The sequence below is a fragment of the Eretmochelys imbricata genome, chromosome 1, assembly GCF_965152235.1.
Source record: "Eretmochelys imbricata isolate rEreImb1 chromosome 1, rEreImb1.hap1, whole genome shotgun sequence".
Classification (NCBI taxonomy): Eukaryota; Metazoa; Chordata; order Testudines; family Cheloniidae; genus Eretmochelys; species Eretmochelys imbricata.
In genome coordinates this window covers 120345053-120365828 of record NC_135572.1, presented here as the reverse complement: position 1 = coordinate 120365828, position 20776 = coordinate 120345053, and the positions used below count along the sequence as shown (strand labels likewise).

Below are 20776 nucleotides of genomic sequence, written 5' to 3'. Positions count from 1 at the left end.
AACTCAACCAACTCATGGTCACTGCCTCCCAGATTCCCATCCACTTTTGCTTCCCCCACTAATTCTTCCCGGTTTGTGAGGAGCAGGTCAAGAAAAGTTCCCCCCCAGTTGGCTCCTCTAGCACTTGCACCAGGAAATTGTCCCCTATGCTTTCCAAAAACTTCCTGGATTGTCTATGCACCGCTGTATTGCTCTCCCAGCAGATATCAGGAAAATTAAAGTCACCCATGAGAACCAGGGCGTGCGATCTAGTAGCTTCTGCAAGTTGCCGGAAGAAAGCCTCATCCACCTCATCCCCCTGGTCCGGTAGTCTGTAGCAGACTCCCACCACTACATCACTCTTGTTGCTCACACTTCTAAACTTAATCCAGAGACACTCAGGTTTTTCTGCAGTTTCGTACCGGAGCTCTGAGCAGTCATACTGCTCCCTTACATACAGTGCTACTCCCCCACCTTTTCTGCCCTGCCTGTCCTTCCTGAACAGTTTATAACCATCCATGACAGTACTCCAGTCATGTGAGTTATCCCACCAAGTCTCTGTTATTCCAATCACATCATAATTCCTTGACATCACCAGGACCTCCAGTTCTCCCTGCTTGTTTCCAAGGCTTTGTGCATTCGTATATAAACACTTGAGATAACCTGCTGATCGCCCCTCATTCTCAGTATGAGGCAGGAGCCCTCCCCTCACAGATGTTCCTGCCTGTGCTTCCTCCCGGTATCCCTCTTTCCCACTTACCTCAGGGCTTTGGTCTCCTTCCCCTGGTGAACCTAGTTTAAAGCCCTCCTCACTAGGTTAGCCGCCTGCTCGCAAAGATGCTCTTCCCTCTCTTCGTAAGGTGGAGCCCATCTCTGCCCAGCACTCCTCCTTCATGGAACACCATCCTATGGTCAAAGAATCCAAAGCCTTCTCTCCGACACCACCTGCGTAGCCATTCGTTGACTTCCACGATTCGACGGTCCCTACCCAGGCCTTTTCCTTCCACGGGGAGGATGGACGAGAACACCACTTGCGCCTCAAACTCCTTTATCCTTCTTCCCAGAGCCACGTAGTCCTCAGTGATCCGCTCAAGGTCATTCTTGGCAGTATCATTGGTGCCCACGTGGAGAAGCAGGAAGAAGTAGCGATCCGAGGGCTTGATGAGTCTTGGCAGTCTCTCTGTCACATCGCGAATCTTAGCCCCTGGCAAGCAGCAGACTTCTCGGTTTTCCCGGTCAGGGCGGCAGATAGATGACTCAGTCCCCCAGAGGAGAGAGTCCCCGACCACCACCACCCGCCTCCTTCTCTTGGAAGTGGTGGTCGTGGAACCCCCAATCTCAGGACAGTGCATCTCATGCCTTCCAACCAGCGGAGTCTCCTTCTGCTTTCTTAGTTATAGAGGTATAAAAGACAGAATCAAAGGAATAAGCCCTCTAGCACCATTGTTTGAAACAGACCTTAAATTCCATGTTTACTCAGAGTACTTCTTTAAGGGGATGAAATCACATGCATCTTACAAAATGGGCTAGCCTACTTTTGGTTTTGTTTACCAATTTTAGTCTGTATTTTAAGAAGGAACATACAGGAAGCACAGTCCTGAAGGTGTACACCTAAAATACATAATTGCATATCAGATTCAAACTAATGTGCATATTGTAATGAGACTATGATAGTCTGAAAGTGAGACAAACTGAATTAATAACCATAAATGCCAAGATTTCAACAATGGCAATAGTTTTACTTTTCCTAAGGCCTGTACAGAGGATATAGTGTTTGGGGTGATGGCTAATAGTTACATGTTTTCCCACTCTGCTCAAAGCAAGCAGAACTCAGCACACAGATGTTTGATTATTGTTGTGGCATATGAAACGACTAGTGAACCATTACATTCATTCATCTATTTCAGCAAAACTGGATGTAAGAACAGGATGATTACTGCAACTATACTTTGAGATCACACCACAAAACACTGTGTACTGATATGAGATTTTAATGCATGGAAAAAGTGCCTGTTTTGGCACTTCTCTCCCCCCAACAGAGACATGAATATCTAGTACTTGCATTGGTCTGAAGTGGGTTTATTGTTATTGCAACAAGATAACTGTTCCCCTGCTGTTAAGCTAAAATTTTAACTAGCATCTGTTCTTAAGAAGTCAAGAAACTTAAAATGTGTGACTTGCTGACAGCTCTATGGGTAAAAAGCAATACAGTCATGCTAAACTACTTTTAGAAGGAACCACCACCATCAGCATCCGAATTCAAATAACTTTATTTCAATGTACATGAATTGAAACAAAATATAATTGAGATTTACAGACTTGAGAGAAATATATTGCTGGGCTGGCCCATTGGCAAGTCTTCTTCACTACTAAGCTGTGAGACTGATTAGATTTCCAGTCTTCACCTTGCTTGTTAGGCCAAAAAGGAGCTGAAAGTGCCATACGCTTATTCCCCAAGAGGACTGCATTGCTCTGCAATTAAGAACTAGTGTTTATAAAAACTGAAGAAGAAACCCATCCACTCTTCAGCTAGATAAACTGAACTCCATGCTAGCCTCAGAGCTTCAATGAGAGAGCGACCTCTTCTGAAAAAATACATCTATTACTAAAATCCTACTTCACTTGCGCTATTGTGGAAATTGCAGCTTTCGAGTATTAGGCTTCCACTGCAATTTTGTTTTAAATTAGCTTACTTTGCACAGTCCACAATTTTGCAAACATTTGAGGTTTGCAACACATGCTTTTCCCCCCATTAATACATTAAATGATCTTCAGTTCTACAGTGTTTTCCAGAGTTAGCAGAGACAGCAAAGCAATCACTATTTATCTTGCCTAATTCTGTGGATGCTGAGTGTACAGTATCTCGGTATGGAGAAGTCTTCACAAAGCAGACAGGGAACGAAGGAGACCACCGTAGCAGGGCATTCTGCACTAACATTCAATGCCTGTCATATGTAAATGGCTAAAGTGATGACTTGATTTCTGCAGTTGTGTTAAGACTTTTAGTCTTCTGAATTTTATATTGTACTGGTTACTTTTTTTTTTTTTAAATGAATGTAATATAGGTGCAAAATTTGCAGGCATATATAATAATTGAGCGTTTATATTGTTCCAGCAAATAGGTCTACTCTGGCTTTTCCAAATTACCGCTATTAAAAAAGGTCCATTACTACTTTTCTGCAATTTTCCATGTCTTGTCTGTAACTCGACCGCAATTATTTGAAGATCATCTCGCGATTCAGATAAGGCCTTATCTATTACTGAAGAGCAACAGTGCAATAAAATATAATGTACTGCCTCAAATCTAAAAACAAACATTGTCCCTTCTGATGTTCTTATCCTGCCTAATCTCTTGTACAAGCATCTGCTCTAAAATTCACAACCACAGAATTTACATTACATAACCCTGCAAGCAAGGGTGTTTTCAGTACACTTGTTGTGTGCTATTACATGCTGGCTCAGCTGCAACATGCGGTGTACGTACTTGGTAAATGGGAATTTCTTTTGACAGTCGACTTGAAAATTTACAAACGCTAAGACTGTTTTACAATTTATAGTCCAATGTAGTTAAGTTAGTCAATGCTACACTAGGGCACTATAAGATAAAGCAATGCTTTAAGATGCACTATTCCGGTAACAGTTATTTGCAATTCTTGCCTCTTTAAGTTTCCTTTATTGAAAATATGATAAATGGTATAAAATACGGAGATGTAGATTATGGAAATGTTTTGAAATAACAGATTAAATTTATCGTCAGTTCCCAGATGATACCTGGTTCAAAGGGGCTCAGATTTTCAACCTACTTCCAAAGACAAACAAATAGTTGGAATTTCTTCAAATGTGAATCAGTTTATAAAACTGTACAGAAAAATGGAGTACTATGTGCAAACATACTGAAATCAACAGACTTTATAAAAACGTTCCTAGAAATGTACCAAGCTTAAACAAAAAATGATATACAAAGATTTATAGCTGAGCTTTTAGTCATCATCAGAATCTGAATCATATTTTTTTCCTCTGATGGTTCTCTTGTCCAGCTTTGTGACACTGGTTCCAAATTTCTTTTGGCTCTGAAAAGGTGGGTCCATCAAGTTTCCACTAGAAAGAAATAAAATTTTGCTGTTTAAAGTGAAAAGGTAAAAAAAAATATTGACACCAGCACAGACCAGGAGAAGCTGTTAGTTCGACAAATCTGTTTAAAGAAAAAGGGGTTGGGATCAATAGTGGGTAGGAGGAGCATGTTCTTTCTATACCCTTTATCTCCCCTTCCACACTAAATCCAGAGATTGACAGAGAAAGTAAGACTAAGACAGCAAGGTTGTACTATCTTGCTTATGCAGCTGCCTCCTCTAAAGCAAGGTTCTTGAGGAGAACTAGTCGAGAGCCCAGAGAGCAGGACGTAGGAGACTAGGATTCCAGAGTAGTGTAGACGTACAGAGCCTCCACACTAGGGATGGGCAAACTTTTTGGCCCGAGGGCCACATCAGGGTTGCAAAACTGTATGGAGGGCCGGGTAGAAAAGGCTGTACTGCCCCGAACAGCCTGGCCCTGCCACCTATCCAACCTCTCCCACTTCCCGCCCCCGACTGCCCGCCTCAGAACCCCCGACCCATCCAACCCACCCTGCTCCTTGTCCCCTGAACGCCCCCTCCCGAGACCCCCCTGCCCCAACTGCTCCCCCAGAACCCCACCCCCTATCCAACCTCCACCCCCCAACTGCCCTGAAACCTATCTACACCCCCACCCCCTCACAGCCCCCCCCGGGACTCCCACGCCTATCCAACCCCCTCTACTCCCCATCCCCTGACCACACCCACCCCCCCAGAACCTCCGTCCCCTCTTCTCTGACTGCCCTCCGGGACCCCCTGCCCCTTAACCAACCCCCGCCCCCCTTACCATGCTGCTCAGAGCAGCATGTCTGGCAGCCGTGCCGCTTGGCTGGAGCCAGACACACTGCCCTGCAGGAGCGCACAGCCCCACTGCCCAGAGTGCTGCCCGCGTGGCAGCGTAGCTGTGGGGGAGGAGGGACAGTGGGGGAGCAGCCAGGGGCTAGCCTCCCCGGCTGGGAGCTCAAGGGCTGGGCAGGACAGTCCCCGGGGCCGGATGTGGCTCATGGGCCATAGTTTGCCCACCTCTGCTCCATGCAGATGGCTGTAGCCTACAGTGTACCCCTAGTTATCTGCAGGGTTTGCGGCTCATTTTACAGAGGGAGGGCTAATAGACCTAGATGGGAGAAACTCTGTAAGGAGAACCTAATACAGGTTTCCTCCCACCTCATCCCCTCCTCCAAGTTTTACCACATGAGGAATGGGCCAGCCCATCAATATTTACTAGATTCAAGACCCTATACCATTCACAGAATAGGTTTTCCCATATAAGTTACAATCCAGCAAGTCCACTTGTTCCTCATTTGTTGGATCCTACTAGTATATTCTCTTTGGCCAACCCCTCTCTGCTTGCTTGCTACTGGTGTGGAAGAAAGGGAAAAGGAAAGAGGAAGCGGACGTTCCCCCAGACACTCTTACAGATTAACGAAGTACCCAAATGAAAACAGAGTTCTATAAAGGCACTGAAAAAATGCAATACTTAGACTAGGAGTGTGTTAACTATCGCTTAGCTCCCATGAGACTACAATATACTGTTCTCATTCTACTTTAAGAAAGAAGCACCCCATTTGGAATGAAAATACATTCTACAATTTGGAGATTTAACATTCAAATAAAAGCAGATGAGTTTAATCTGCTGGTGGTGGAATCTCCTTCCTTGGAAGTTTTTAAGGTCAGGCTTGACAAAGCCCTGGCTGGGATGATTTAACTGGGAATTGGTCCTGCTTTGAGCAGGGGGTTGGACTAGATGACCTTCAGGGGTCCCTTCCAACCCTGATATTCTATGATTCTATGATTCTAATGGAAAACCTTCCCTATTTTTAATAACTTGGCTTTAAAAAAGTAAAGAATATTAAAAGCAAAAGAAGGTACGTTATCAAGGTTTACCTTTTAACCACATAAATCAGTAAATTCAGATTGCAGATCCCACAATATCCAAACTCTATCCCTGGTTTTTACTATCCATGTTTTTCCATTAATGATCACAAGACACAAGGCTGTGTGACAGTTCTTTGCAAATGCAACATAATAGAAATCATTTGCACTTTTTTCAGTAAGAGACTTTTTAAAGTCAAATTGTATTTAAACTACATTTTGCTATCACCTTGGACAGGCACATGCCCCATACCCAGATGAACAGTGCAAATGTGAAGATATCCTGTAAAGACTGAATTAGTTTGGGAGGAAAGACTGGGCCTTCAGCTGACCCATGAAGAAGCAGCTGTAAAGAGAGTGGGTGGGAACTGGTTATCTTAAAGCCCAAAGACCAGAGCTTTGTTTTCACTACTCTTGAGTAAAAAAAAAAGTTTTCCCAATACTTTCTCAAGAGGCACTTCCCTTGGTTTTCCTTGCCAAAAGTTTATCGCTGTAACAGCTGGATTATTAGCTCACTTTGGTCTTGGGCACACTAAACAACAAGATCAACAGAACCTTTATGCAAAAAATGAATCTGTAAATATAACCCTCACACATTAACTTTAAAAACCAAATATATTAATTACCTGTAATTAATTATGTCTGAACAGCCTAATCTCCATTCTAAGGTTTCTGTGGTGAAGTCATCCGTATTACCAAGATCAGTAAAGCCAACAATAAAATCTTGCGTTTTTCCATCTTTTACTAGTGCTAGAGTGGGAATTACTTTGATGCCTAATCTCTCACACAGGAATGGAGATTTTTCAGCATTTAATTTTAGGAATTTTGTTTCAATGTGTTTTTTTGAAAGTGCTGCCAAATGCTTGTCTAATATCATGCATCTGTGAAAAAAAAATTCAAATACTCATGAGTTAGGTATCACAAAGGCCATAAATCATTTAAGTCTACTTCAGTGCTGAATTCTTGATTATTAAGGTCATAGTTGAAGAATCAACATTACAGACATAACTTGTTACTTTTGGTTTTACATTAAGGGAAAAATAAAATATTCAAGAACTTCAACTTACATTATCTGGATTTCAAGATTATCAAAATAATTGATTTGAGTTACTTTGACATTGTGGTGGTGGAACTTTGGATAACACATTCCTTCCTTGAAGCCTCTGGCTGCTAGCAGTTCATAGGGAACGCTCTCATCTTTCATTAGGGTGTGTTCTTGCTCACACCTAAGTATTTGGGAATTTTGCTATTGAACTTCAGCAGGAACAAGATCAGGCCCACGTTTTTAAGAAGCAGTTTAGTGAGATTTGTTCAGTGATTAACAATCAACACCAAATTTTTTCCTCTGCTACCAAGTTTTCCAATGACCCTTTTCTAGGAATAAACCCATTATTTCAAAATGAATTTTATAGAAATAAAATAGAAACGTTCCCTTACTCTAGTCTGTTTCCCAGCATAGCTGCTCAGCTCAATATTAATGAACCTCCTGCCTCAAAGCTAAGCAACTACGATGATGTGAAGCAAAATGCTCTCCTAGAAATCCTGTCCACAGACTATAGTGAATATTTTCAGGTATCAGTTTACCAAGCTGGTCAACATAATCAGATGGTGTTCTAAAACAAGTCCCATGTTAAGAGTTTAGGATGCTTATTTAGTCTTAGTAGAAACATGACTGATTGCAGGCCCCCCAGCTCAGTGAGAGTTGACAGACCTGTTGATTTTAAAACCTCTACATTCAGTTCCACTTGCTGCTTTTGGAATAGTTTATTTACTTTTACACATTCTTAGCATCACAAGAGTCTCTTTAAAATAAGGTATTTACTGTACCTGAAGGTTGTATCTTTATAGAAATGGCAAACCACATTTTTACTCTCTTTGACTTCTCGGAAAAAGTCTCTCTCACTTGGGATTTCTCTATATTCTCCATGTCCTTTTGAGAGCCATTCCTATGATCAGAAAGTAAAAAGTTAGTACAGTGTTTCTTAATTGTATTTAACCTATTCTGAGAACAATATTAGTTTTAGAGAAATCCCTAACATGACATGTTATAAAAATGTTTATATTAAATAAAAAAGACTGCCATCTGAAAGCTTAAATAAAAGATGAGAATCCTTAAAAAAAGAGGGGAAGGGCCAGAAGGGTTTTACTGGGAAACAGTTGGAAGTCAAACTATAGCAGCTAGACAGGAAAAGAAACTACTTTTCCCTCTTCTCCCCCTGCACAATGGATGAAAAACCACTGGTCTGGACATGGCTGCTGGGTTAACCTGCCCAAATATTTTTTTGTGGGGAAGAAGAGGAGAAGTTATCACTGCTTTGGTGAGAGCTGTAGTCCTTGTACAGAATACGATACACTTCCATAGTATAACCTCCTACAAAGAGATTAAAGCACCAGTATTCAAGAGAGGATATAAACCCTGAAATTCTTTCAACAATTTTGGGAGCCTCAAAATTGCAATACTGACTGCCCTCTTCCTAAAGTAATTGTATACTGAAAAAAAAACAATCGAAGCATGGCACCTATAATCATTAAACAAAAAATATCACTGAAAGCATGACACAGTACACTTTAAAACTGATTTACTTTCAGTTGTCCCTATATAGAAAATGCAGATCAATACATTTGTAAAACTTGAGATGCTAATGCATATTTCACAACATTATAAAGGTCACCAGAGGTGGCTTTACAACAGATACATTAAGTATTTAGATAATCTTTAAAATGCCAATTGTATACAAACGAAAAGTTCCTCAACATCTAGTTTCAGTCCAAATACCCCAACGTAAGCCAGTTTTCCAGAACAACATGCACGCAATTATACACACAAAAATGCATCCTTGTTTACACTTACTGAATACAGAGTTACAATTTCACAAGGGAAAAGTTATAATTGGACGTGCAGTTGCAGTAATTGCATGATTAGGTGTGCAGATGTGTGCCTGCAATTTTGAAAGTGTAGTCCTTTATAATAAAAATTACTTTGCACTGAATGGAGAAGGATGGAGTAAGCTAGATATTTACAAGCAGCACTTGCTTTTCCAAAGCTAAATCTCAAGTTGCCTATTTTTTAAAGTTAAAACAAAGCAATTTTAACAAGATACCAGTGCAAAAAAAGCATGTTACCCTAGGAAGGAGTGAACTGAATTAAAAAGATGTCATGAATATCCTGAATGTTGTCCATGCTCATGGTGCTTAGTATAGACTAATTATTTTGATTTTATTTAATCAATACAAAGAAGAAGACAGAGTCAACAACAAACTAAACTGTTCAAGGAAAATCAGCAACAGAGAGAGAGATGTTACGTTATCAAAAAATATGTTCAGGTCTACCTTGAGTCAACTATTAAGATTCCATATCCCTCAGCATTCCAGCCTAACAATGACAGATATCCAGCTGCATCTACATCTCAAAACCTGGTATTGGCCACTACCGTTTCCTTCACAACTGGAATGCCCTCTTTCCACCTCAGATCACTGCCCAGTTTCATAATTTTTGAGGCTTGACTGTACTAGGTAGGGAAACCCAAAGGACTTCCCTATTTGCAGCTCAAGTTCCACACCAGTTGTTAAGAAAACCCAAACTATGTTGTAAAAGATTTTTGGGAAACATCAAGATCAGTAGCTTAATGAGATGGTTGCAACAGCAAGGTAGGATCATTTTCTGCCCATGCAAAAAGTCATGAGCAAATAAGTTTTCTTCATATACATCCCAAAGTCTTACTGGATTGTGAGAAGCCCCTTTGCAGAAGCAGGATAGGTGACCAGCCCTCTAAAGAGCTGGGAGAGGACATGCACCATTCCTTTTGTAAAATGCCTCAAAAAACAGGGAGGGAGGGACTTGCATACTACCACGAGAAGACTTCAGATGTTTAGAAGTTTGGAGGAAGGGGATCCCTAAGGCCTGTTGGCATGTGTGCATTACTGGTGTTTTCAGTCAGTAATATCTGAGGTCTCAATCACCTGAATATTAACAATCAAATCCAAATATCAGTTTATTCGCTTACCCTTCTCTTAATCCAGAATTTTTTTTAAAAATACACGTATGTATAATTTTGATATAACCAAACTGTTCTAAATCAAGGCCTAAAAATTCAAGTGTGTTAGACCTGTTGTATTCTATGATTCTATGCCAAATTTCAGCCCACACAGCAAGTGTACTGTTATTCAACACCCACCCACCCCTCAGATTTCCTATCAAACACCAACAGAATCAACTATGGCGGTCTTTGCTATAGTGCATAAAGCATTCTTTGACGTTCAGAATCTAAAATGCTGCCAGAAAATTACTTGTTTCTGCTGCTGGGATTTCTTTAGTGCTTCAAGCCTCCTTTCTTTAAGGCGTTCCAATTCATCTTCATCCATCTGGTCCAATTTCTGAATCTCAGCATCCAGCTGTTCTTCTACTACTTTAGTAGTCTGAAGCATTTGATTTTCCAGAACTTTTGAAAACATTTCAACAGAAGTATCAGCAGCCATTCTTCTGGACATTCAGTACACTCCTTATAGCTGCAAAATACAATACATGAAAGTAGAGATGAATACCATAAAACAATACTTATTTTAAGCCTTTAGTTCATATCCTGATCAGGCCAGTCTCTTATCCATAGCGTGCTGCGTAGCAAAACTGGGGGGTGGAGAAAAGAGAGACAGTGCCTATCCCATTAGGAACTAATATGCAGACAGCTGTTTTCTTCATGGGGATTTACAACTCTGTAGACAATACTTACACCGTACACACACAAGAACAAAGATTCCAGTCATATCCTATTCTCTGACTCCCTAGGCCAGCTGCTAAAATAGCACATTCAGCTTGGAGAGGGAAGCCCAGGTTCACAAAGGGCACGTCAGTGTCAGTTTTAGGCATCACTGTGATCCACAACACCAACACCTCATTTCCGCCTAACTCTGCAGGTACCTAAACTCACTCAGTGACTAAGTTTTCAGGATGGAAATTCCCTACATATGTTTCTGCCTGTCGCCATGTGCACTGCTGTCTCTCTGTAGGTGTCTGGCTACCTACCTATCTCATGCCTAAGGCCTAGCTGGATCCACAAACCAGGGGAGATAGGCAGAGGAGAACCTATCTCACCCATAGGTCCTGAACTGGTAAGCATGTGCAGAGGCTGCCTAATGCCACAAAACAGCCTGGGGAAGAGTGGGAGGTGGATCTCCCTCATGATCTTTAGCAGAGTGGTTAGGATACTCACCCAGGATGTGAGAGCGCCCTTGTTCAAGTCTCCCCTTTGCCCTATGAGAAGAGATCTGAACAGGCATCTGCCACCTGTCATGTGAGTGAGAAACTGACTGCTCTGGGCAGAAGCATAGGCTCAATCTTTCTCTGAGGAGATCCTCCTTGTGTTGAATTTCAGACACACATCATATCAGGAATAAGGAGGAAAAAGAGCTGCAGGAACTCAGTAAGTTTCCCACATAATGCTCCGTATTTACTTTACTTCTAGTTATGTAGTGCTGTGTGGTGGTTTTGTAACAGGCTTACACAGCAGGGCGAGAACAAGACCATTCAGCTCAGGACCTGAACAGCCTGCAAGCCAGTAGCCACCTATTTGTGCTACAAAAAAGCTGGCTGCCTTACGTCCCATACAGCTTGATTCCACCTAGCAAAATGAAGTGAAACTGCTTTTCCGAAACACTCTGCCCATGTGGGCCGAGAGCAGGTTCCAAAACGAGCATCAGCAGCTCCACTTCCCACCAGAGGAGGTGACAAGGTGGGTGCCTGACGGGTGGCAATTTTGCAACAGAAAAGCTTTAGAAACAGACTCCAATGAGAAACTGCTGAGCTTGAATTAATATGCAAACTAGATACCATTAACTGAATGGGGTTTGAATGGAGACTGGGAGCAGCTGGGTCATTACACACATCGTATCGAATAAATTTGTTAGCCTCTGAGGTGCCACAAGTCCTCCTGTTCTTTAAACGTGTGACAGGCACGCCCCCTCCAGCTGCTACCCCTCACAACTCCGGCCTATTGCGGCGCGGGGGTGGGGGAGAGGGGGCACCAGCACAGCCTGGCTGTAGGGCGACAGGGCCCCGAGCCAGGCAGAGGCACGGCTGAGTCTGCCCCGGCCAGGGGCCACACCCGGGGTCAAGGGATGCAGCAGCTAAACACGACGTATTACGCATGCGCGACTCGCGCCAGCTGCAACAGCTACATTCACCGGCTCCAACCCTCCCCGCCCCAGGCAAACGGCCGGTGTCAATCCCAGGCCCCCCCGCAAGGAGCCCGCAGCCGGGTCCCTGGGTCGGCAAGGGAAACGCTGCCGGACAGGACGGGCCGCTCGCAGTCCCCGCGTCGCAAGACTGGCGGCGGCGGCGCCCGCTCCCCTCGTCCGCGCGTCTCGCTACCCCAGCTCGTGCCTGGCGGCTCCGCTGGTCCTTGACCCGCCTCACACTAGGGAGGATGGTGGTGAGGGGAGAGGCCACAGTGCGCACGCGCCTTCACGCCAGCGCGACAGCCGCCTACGGAGAGGGCGGGAGACAAGGGCGCAGGAGGGACCCGCCGGCGCTGAGCCAGGCGCTCACTGCTGCCGCCGGCGCCCCCTCTGGCTGGAGGGCGAACAGCGGCAACAGGCGACACCCTCCCCTCTCACTGCCAGGCCAGCCCCAGACTCCTCCCTTTATTGCCCCCGGCTGCCCAGCTCCAGGCTGCCCCGCCTTACTGCCCAGCCCTAGGCTCGCCCCCTCACTGCACCCTGCTGCCAGAGCCAGAGGTGGAAATTTCCCACCCACTCCCTCCTCGGGCACAGGGGTGGGCGCTGTACACAGCAGAAAACAAGGCATGCTCTGATTCACTGGTGTCACCCAGTGGTTATAGCACAGAACAGGGAGTCAGACTATGGGATTCACAGTCCTGCCACTGAACTGCTACCTGCCGTGGGCAAATCATTTCCCCTCAATGCCCCTCACCTTCCCCCTCTGTAAAACAGGCACAACAGCGGCATCCTACGTCCCCGGGGTATTGAGAGAATTCATGTTTATAAAGCACTTTGAGATTACTGGGCAGCCAAGGAGAATTTCTCGTCTTCACCCTCACGAGACATACGCAGGTGCAGAACAGTGTGCCATGCGATGCCTGTCGCAGACCGCCAGCCTGCTGTCTGTGGGCGCTGTGGGGTTCTGCTCTATTCCTTCAGGGTGGGGCTGGGGCTGGGGAGCCTCCCTGAGGAACAGGGCAGGAGCTCCCATCTGGTCTGGGGGATGAGTGTGCAGCACTGGGTGTGCAGGGACTGCAGCTAGAGCGGGTGATGCATCTGCCCATGGCCTCTTTCTGTGGGAGGGTGGGAGTGCGGCTCTGTGGCCTTGGGCTTCTGGTGTCAGGAGGAGCCGTTCCTGGCTCTCCAGGCTGTTCATTAGGCCTGTGTTGTAATGAGGGCGTCTCTTGACGTCAGACATGGGGCCAAGTCTTTCCTCAGGCATCATGTATGACGCCTAGGGAAAAACCTTTGAGACAATAAGGGTCACACTAGGCTGTTTCTAAAATCCTGGGGGGAATTGGGGCAGCATGGTAAGTGATGCTTTCAGGTGAGCAGAGTAGTCACAACAGATCATCGCTTCTACCACATGACTTCAGTACGTCACTGACTATTCTAAAATCAAGATGGGATGTTTTTCTAAATGCGAAGGAACAAGTTATATAAAAGGCATATATAGTAATTTCTCTATTTTGTCATCTAGATTTTTTTTTATCCTGTTTTGGAAATGTTAAACATGTAGCATTCAGGCATTTTTTACAACTTCCTGTTGTGTGATCCTTCCAATAGACCACATTTTACTGCTATATCGCACTTATCTATAGACAGACATTGTCCCATTATGGTGGCTAGGAGTAGGCTGATTGGGAATTGTGAACCTTATCACTATAACCTACCCATTCGTTAGTGTCTGTCTGTTGTATTTTTGTGACTCCAAATGTTACATTCTGAAACAATCCTTTCATTCTTTTCTTTAACCACAGTGGTAATATTTTTGACACAGGGTAATGATAGTAATGGCTAGGGCAATCAGAAGGAGTGGTGTCTGTAATCCTTAAATACTGACACTATATAATAAGATTCCAGGAATGTCACACTGTGGGAGTCATTCTGAAGCTTATTATGTCTGTACAGTCAGTGTTAAGTGACAGAAGCAGCTACAAGCATGTTGAGCTCTCTCTTTGTTCAGAATACCACCAGAATGAATCATCACTGGGTTTCACAGTTTGTTACTATCCAGTTTTTAAGTTCTCAGCCATTTTGACTTAATGAATTATACCTGTGTGATGTACAGCTACAGTCAATTAGTCATGTATATGTCATGCCAAGAGTCCTAGGCTGTTCCAATGTCAGAGGTAACTCAACCAATGACCACCCTTATTCTATAGCTAATTTGCAGGCAACAATTTTATAGGTTATGTAAGGGATAAGGTACAATGATGGATTACTTGGCCCAACTGTCACACCCAGGTGCCCAACTGCCACACTGCAGCACGCACCCCTCATTCACCACCTGCACAAATCCATGCTACTCTCCTAGCATAACCACACAGACACAAATCAGCACAGCCACTCACACAACAGAGCCACTGTATATAATAAACCCAAACACACACAGCCCTTCACAGCAGCACACCCCTCATTTACCACCTTCACAATTCAATGCAGAATCCCCCAACACAAACCCCACAGACATAAGTGAACACAACCAGACCACATCATAACCCCAGACATCACTCTGAAGCCTAGAATATCTGTTGTGTGTGAAGAGTGAAGCAATGGAAAGAACTACAAGTATGGTTGAGAACTTTTTTTGTTCAGCATATCAGCAGGTTCAATCATCATTAGGATTTGTGGTGTCTTACCATCCAACTTTTAAATTCTCAGCCATTTTACCTTATTTACACACTTGACAAATTACACCTGTGTGCCAGCAGAGGCTTTCAGCTACTAGTTACTGTTTAAAAGTGGGTGCTACTAATAAGAGCATCAGAGTTTGATTTAAATTCTGGTATCATCTAGGATTTACATTCTTTTACATTTCTGTGTAATGAAGAAAAGGCTTGATCAATCCTACTAGCGTGTTTGTCATTCGATTGGTGTTACTGGGTACGCAAGTATATGCTGCCAGAACCACAGGCTTTTTTCCTATACTTTTGCCAAGAAATTTTCTTGATAATCTTTGTCTTTTCCTTCTTTAAACCCTCCCTAATTCCTTGAATGAAGCTAACATAGAGTGGAACCTACGAACGTTTTCCAAGAGCTGAGCAATATTCCAGCAGTTCCACAGTGTGCTTGTACTGCCTACACTGATCAAACTTCCTGATTTACTATGGTATTGTAAGCAGTTTTAGTATCATAGGCCAGCTGGCAGGCAAACCTACCTTTTTTCCCCATCGGTTGGTGCAGCCGTTTCTGTTTATCTCTTCAAAGGTGAGCTGTGGGTCAGCTGCCTTTGTGTTGATCCCTAGCACAGTTTCTTCCCTCTGAATTATGCCTTATCTGACATGCAATGTAGTCTGGGGCCAAATTACACGATATTGGAATTTGGGCTCTGTTATATACAACTTAACTGCAAGGTAACCTTGTATATTCAGAGATTCCATTGCAAAGGAAAGGACAGAGATGCAGTACAAGGGGAAAGAAGAATTGAGGGTATGGAGGATGAGGTGAAGATCCAGCAAATGTGTCCAGTAACAAATGCTTCAAATCAGATTGTTCAGATAGCACCCACCTTCTCCTGTACCTTCCTAAGGGCATCTCCCCTGAAAGCACTTTCATGTGCCAAACCCTTCCATTGACAAGTGCTTCCAACCTAAACTCCCCACATTTCCCAAGCTTCCATAACCACCCTGCACAATCCAGGATAAAGCCTCTGTACATGGTTCCTCAATCCCAGGTATTAAAATGCCCCTCCACTGTCTTTCCTTTTGGTAACAATGTGCTTTCTTTTATTCTTGAAACATCTTCTCTTTTGTTTTAAACTATGTGATATTTCTTTATATTCTGCTTTAAAGGATCACCAGCAACTTAAAAATAGTATTCTTTTTTTCAATCTAAGATTACTATAAATAAAAGATTGTTGGGGGGAAATTTTTCAGTTTACTCTGTGCATTTATCGCCACCTTGCATAGAGCGAGTTTCAGTGTTTACTCTGCATGTACAGAACCGTCTGTTAAACTATGATCCTGCAATGAGCTCTGTGGGGTTGACCCTTGCACTGCTGTAAAGCCCTACTGGAATCATTAGAGCCCTGTGTGGACATGGGGTTGCTTGCATAGAGTACATTGCAAAATAGGGGCTTTAGTTATTCAGTTTCTGCTGGTGTTTGAGTTGTTCACAGAGCAGAAAGGGAGATTTTTTTTTTTTTGTAATTTTAGAAAACATGATTGTAACACCACAAAAATTGACAGGAAACCTTGGGGACAGGCATAGCACCTGAAACTATTTGTAATACTTATTTTTTCATTGTCTGATCATCTGGTTGATTATCCTTTTAAAACGTGCTTCTCTCCAAAAACTTTTCAGTGATGATTCAAAAACACCCCCAAAACCTCTCTCAAATGTACGATAAATGTCTGCTTTGTGTGTTCTGTGTTGGATTTAGAGAAGAAGCTTTATGGTCTGTGTCTTCTTCATTGTTTATATTGGCCCTGCACACACTGTAGGTACCTAAGAAGAAGATTTGGCACTTGCTGTTGGCTGTCCAGTAATCTCAAAGTGCTTTACAAATATGAATTCTTTCAATATCCCTGGGATGTAGGATGCTGCTGTTGTGCTTGTTTTACAGAGGGGGAGGTAAGGTGCAGTGAGGGAAAACAATTTACCCAAGTCAGGTGGCAGGTCTGTGAATCCCATAGTCTGACCTTGTTCTGTTCACTGGGCCACACCAGTGAATTAGAACGAGGAGTACTTGTGGCACCTTAGAGACTAACAAATTTATTTGAGCATAAGCTTTCGTGGGCTAAAACCCACTTCATCAGATGCATGCAGTGGAAAATACAGTAGGAAGATATATATATATATACACACAGAGACATGAAAAAATGGGTGTTGCCATACACACTATAATGAGAGTGATCAATTAAGGTGAGCTATTATCAGCAGGAGAAAAAAAACTTTTGTAGTGATAATCAGGATGGCCCATTTCCAACAGTTGACAAGAAGGTGAGAGTAACAGTGGGGAGCGGGTGGAAATAAGCATGGGGAAATAGTTTTACTTTGTGTAATGACCCATCCACTCCCAATCTTTATTCAAGCCTAATTTAATGTTGTCCAGTTTGCAAATTAATTCCAATTCATCAGTCTCTCGTTGGAGTCTGGTTTTGAAGTTTTGTTGTTGTAATATTGTGACTTTTAGGTCTGTAATTGAGTGACCAGGGAGACTGAAGTGTTCTCCGATTGGTTTTGGAATGTTATAATTGTTGACGTCTGATTTGTGTCCATTTATTCTTTTACGTAGAGACTGTCCGGTTTGGCTAATGTACATGGCAGAAGGGCATTGCTGGCACATGATGGCATATATCAGACTCCAACGAGAGACTGCTGAATTGGAATTAATTTGCAAACTGGACACCATTAAATTAGGCTTGAATAAAGACTGGGAGTGGATGGGTCATTACACAAAGTAAAACTATTTCTCCATGCTTATTTGATTACTCTCATTATAGTGTGTATGGCAACATCCATTTTTTCATGTTCTCTGTGTGTATATATATATATATATCTTCCTACTGTATTTTCCACTGCATGCATCTGATGAAGTGGGTTTTAGCCCACAAAAGCTTATGCTCAGATAAATTTGTTAGTCTCTAAGGTGCCACAAATACTCCTCGTTCTTTTTGCTGATACAGACTAACATGACTACCACTCTGAAACCAGTGAATTAGAGCATCCCTTGTTTTCTGTTCTGTACAGCGCCCATCCCCATGCCCCAGGAGAGAGTGGGTGGGAAATTTCCTCCTCTGGCACTTGACAGCTGGGTGCAGTAAGGGGGCGAGCCTAGGGCTGGGCAGCAGGGGGCAGTAAAGGGGGCGAGTCTGGGGCTGGCCTGGCAGTGAGAGGGGAGGGTGTCGCCTGTTGCCGCTGTTCGCCCTCCAGCCAGAGGGGGCGCCAGCGCAGCAGTGAGCGCCTGGCTCAGCGCCGGCGGGTCCCTCCTGCGCCCTTGTCTCGCGCCCTCTCCGTAGGCCGCCGTCGCGCCGGGTCCCGGGGTGAAAGCGCGTGCGCACTGCGGCCTTTCACCATATGCACCCCAGTGCGTGTGGATGTGGCCGGCCGGACCCTGCTGAGGCGGACGCGGACGGAGGCGAGCGGTGACCAGGCGGCCCCGCCAGCGCCGCCATGGGCAAGAAGCAGAAGAACAAGAGCGAGGACAGGTAGCGGGCCAGGTCCTCCCCGGAGCGGGCTCGGGGCCGGGGAGTGACAGCGCGGGGCCCTCCCACCCTCAGGGTCCGGCTGCGGGGCCGGGGATACCCCCCCTTTCCCGGCCCGCTGTTCTGGGGACCCCGGCTGCCGCGGGTGAGTCGCGGCAGCTCCGCGCTCCTCGGACACCAGCCCTCTTCCACCGCGGACGCGGTGTCTTGGCCTCCGTAGCTGGGGGGAGTAGCGGGGGCGACCGTCCCAGCACTGTGTAGCTGGCTCTGCCGCCCCCTGCTAGTTCCTTCCCGGGGCAGCTGGGCGTTGTGAGTAACTAGTGCTGGGTGTCAGCCCAAACGCATGTGGGTGTTGTCTTTTCCCCCCTGGTTTTATTCTGGGAGGGACGTCTGCCTCCCAAATCCATGAGCCTTGTCTGTAAGTGGAGCAGAGCACTGAAGCCAAATTGGAAATGAAAATCTGTGGAGAGATCAACACTCGTATGCTGCATCCCCAAAGCTTCACTAGTCATCTGGATATATTGGGATAAATATCTTTCAATATATGCTGTATCAGATCCCACAAACGCTTGGGATGTTTAGCTGAAATGTTACCTGCCTTGGAGTTTGTAGCACGGAGTGGGAAGAAATGTCTATAGGTGAAAGGCTCTTTGGGTTTATAAAAACTATTGAGGTGTTGAATATACTCCAGTAAAGTAGAAGTTATAAAGGTGGGAAAGGAGGATTTTTGTCACTTCAAAGTGCTTAAGTGGTTGGTGAAGAGATAATCATGTTAATTTTTTAATGATCTTTTCTCAACCGTAGTCCTATTTCTAAACATCTGTATTTTACGCTGTTAGCTAGAATGAATGGCTGGATGACATTGTGCAGCACAGACTTCAGCTGTGTTGAAAGTCACTTTTTGCTTCAATTTTAAACCTTAAAGATGTTTTAAATTATATTGCTGGTTCCATACAGAACACTTCCACACTTCATACATGTGACAGATGATTCCATGGTCACAAAATATTAGGGTCCTGAGGATCCTCTGACTGTCTGCCTTGTTCATGCCTTCTTGAATGCCGCATGCCAGTCAACATCTTTTTGGTGAAGGAATAGACTTCCATGAAAGCTGTTAAATTTACCAGAAAGATCACTGTTGTGTGCAGCATGCTTTATAGCTTTCATCAAAAATAGGTATATTTCTTATACTCCTTAGCAAAACCAAGACCTAATTCTACTTTAATTGATCATAGGCCCTGCATAATTAGTGCTGACAGGAGATAAACAAGTATTTTTTTCCATAGTACAAACCAAAAGGAAATAAAAATACATGAGCACGCATGTGTTTTTTTTCATTTTGCTGTAGCTGATTCTTCAACATGCTCTCCTTTACTTGACCCCAAAATAGACATTGAGATACAGCCGTGTTATGTATCTTATTCCTAGGTTCAGATGCCTTTGATGTATGATCTGTTTTTGAATGAAATCAGCTGTAAATTGCTAGTCATTTAAAAAAAACTCTGAATTTTACTGGATTTCTTCCTCTACTTTTAAGCATTTATTAGTAAAAATGTATGCTGTATCCTAAATGCTATGAAGAATGTTAGTGATTTAAGGCTTTCTATCCTTGTCTCTAAAACAGTTTATAATCTGCCTTCTCCTTCTGGGTAGGGAGTTGACTTTTAATGAAAATATTTATAGTGTAGCTGTTGCTCACCATGGAAGAGTGGGAAGCACCATATATGCTGCTTTGTAGTATCTCTTCTCAGCAGCCTGACTCACCAGCTGTGCTCAGCAAAAACATACTGGGGAGGCAGGCTGGGTAGGGGTATTGCGGGAATGGGAGTAAGATGGGGCTTTGAGATGGAATAGAGGTTGGTTGGGACTGTGGAGGCAGGGAAAGAAGTGGGGCTTGGTGCTACTGTTGTGACTTCTTAGTGCAGCAGATAGCAATACATGTGTGTTAGGGGAGCATGCTGGTTAGTGCATCTCAGGAGCCGAATTCAGTGGGAGGAACAAGGCTAAGCCAGTAGGGAGGGAAGCTTGAGGAAGGCTCTGTGCAGGGTTGTTGCAGAAGAGGACAGCTATGTGAAGAATGGGAGCATTGGAACTCTGCAAGAAGACCTAGAAAGGATAGTAATATCAAAATTAAGTTATTCATGTGGATAACAATAATAGAATCATAGAAATGTAGGGCTGGAAGGGATCTTGAGATGTCTTCAAGACGAGTCCACTGCACTGAGGCAGTACCAAGTAAATCTAGACCATCCCTGTCAGGTGTTTTGTCGAGGCAGCTCTTGAGAACCTTCAGTCATGGGCATTCCACAATCTTCCTTGGAAGGCTATTCCAGTGTTTATCCTTTATCGTTAGCAAGTTTTTCCTAATATCTAACCTAAATCTCCTTTGCTGTAGATTAAGCCCATTACTACTTGTCCTACCTTCAGAGAACAATTGATCATCATCCTCTTTAG

At 44.0% G+C, this 20776-nt stretch overlaps 2 protein-coding genes across 3 annotated transcripts in view; one reads left to right on the top strand and one right to left on the bottom strand.

Annotated features, from left to right (window-relative positions):
* Positions 1–2231: 2231 nt before the first annotated feature.
* On the bottom strand, positions 2232–12427 carry TXNDC9 (thioredoxin domain containing 9). 2 transcript variants are annotated; one of them, XM_077814610.1, is made up of 5 exons: positions 12337–12427; positions 10248–10466; positions 7788–7906; positions 6587–6841; positions 2232–4077 (listed from the first exon to the last, which is right to left on the bottom strand). In XM_077814610.1, exons 2-5 carry the CDS (start codon positions 10446–10448, stop codon positions 3960–3962), a joined length of 693 nt encoding a protein of 230 aa, XP_077670736.1. In that variant the 5' UTR covers positions 10449–10466; positions 12337–12427; the 3' UTR covers positions 2232–3959. The 2 variants fall into 2 exon arrangements, with proteins under 2 accessions (XP_077670736.1, XP_077670745.1); XM_077814619.1 differs by having other exon boundaries at positions 12325–12393.
* Positions 12428–18153: 5726 nt separating this feature from the next.
* EIF5B (eukaryotic translation initiation factor 5B) overlaps positions 18154–20776 on the top strand; it is a 72492-nt gene continuing 69869 nt past the window's right edge. The window contains exon 1 of the mRNA XM_077814598.1: positions 18154–18325. Coding sequence (XP_077670724.1) covers positions 18291–18325 — 35 coding nt within the window. The 5' untranslated portion in view covers positions 18154–18290. The remainder of the gene's footprint in view (positions 18326–20776) is intronic.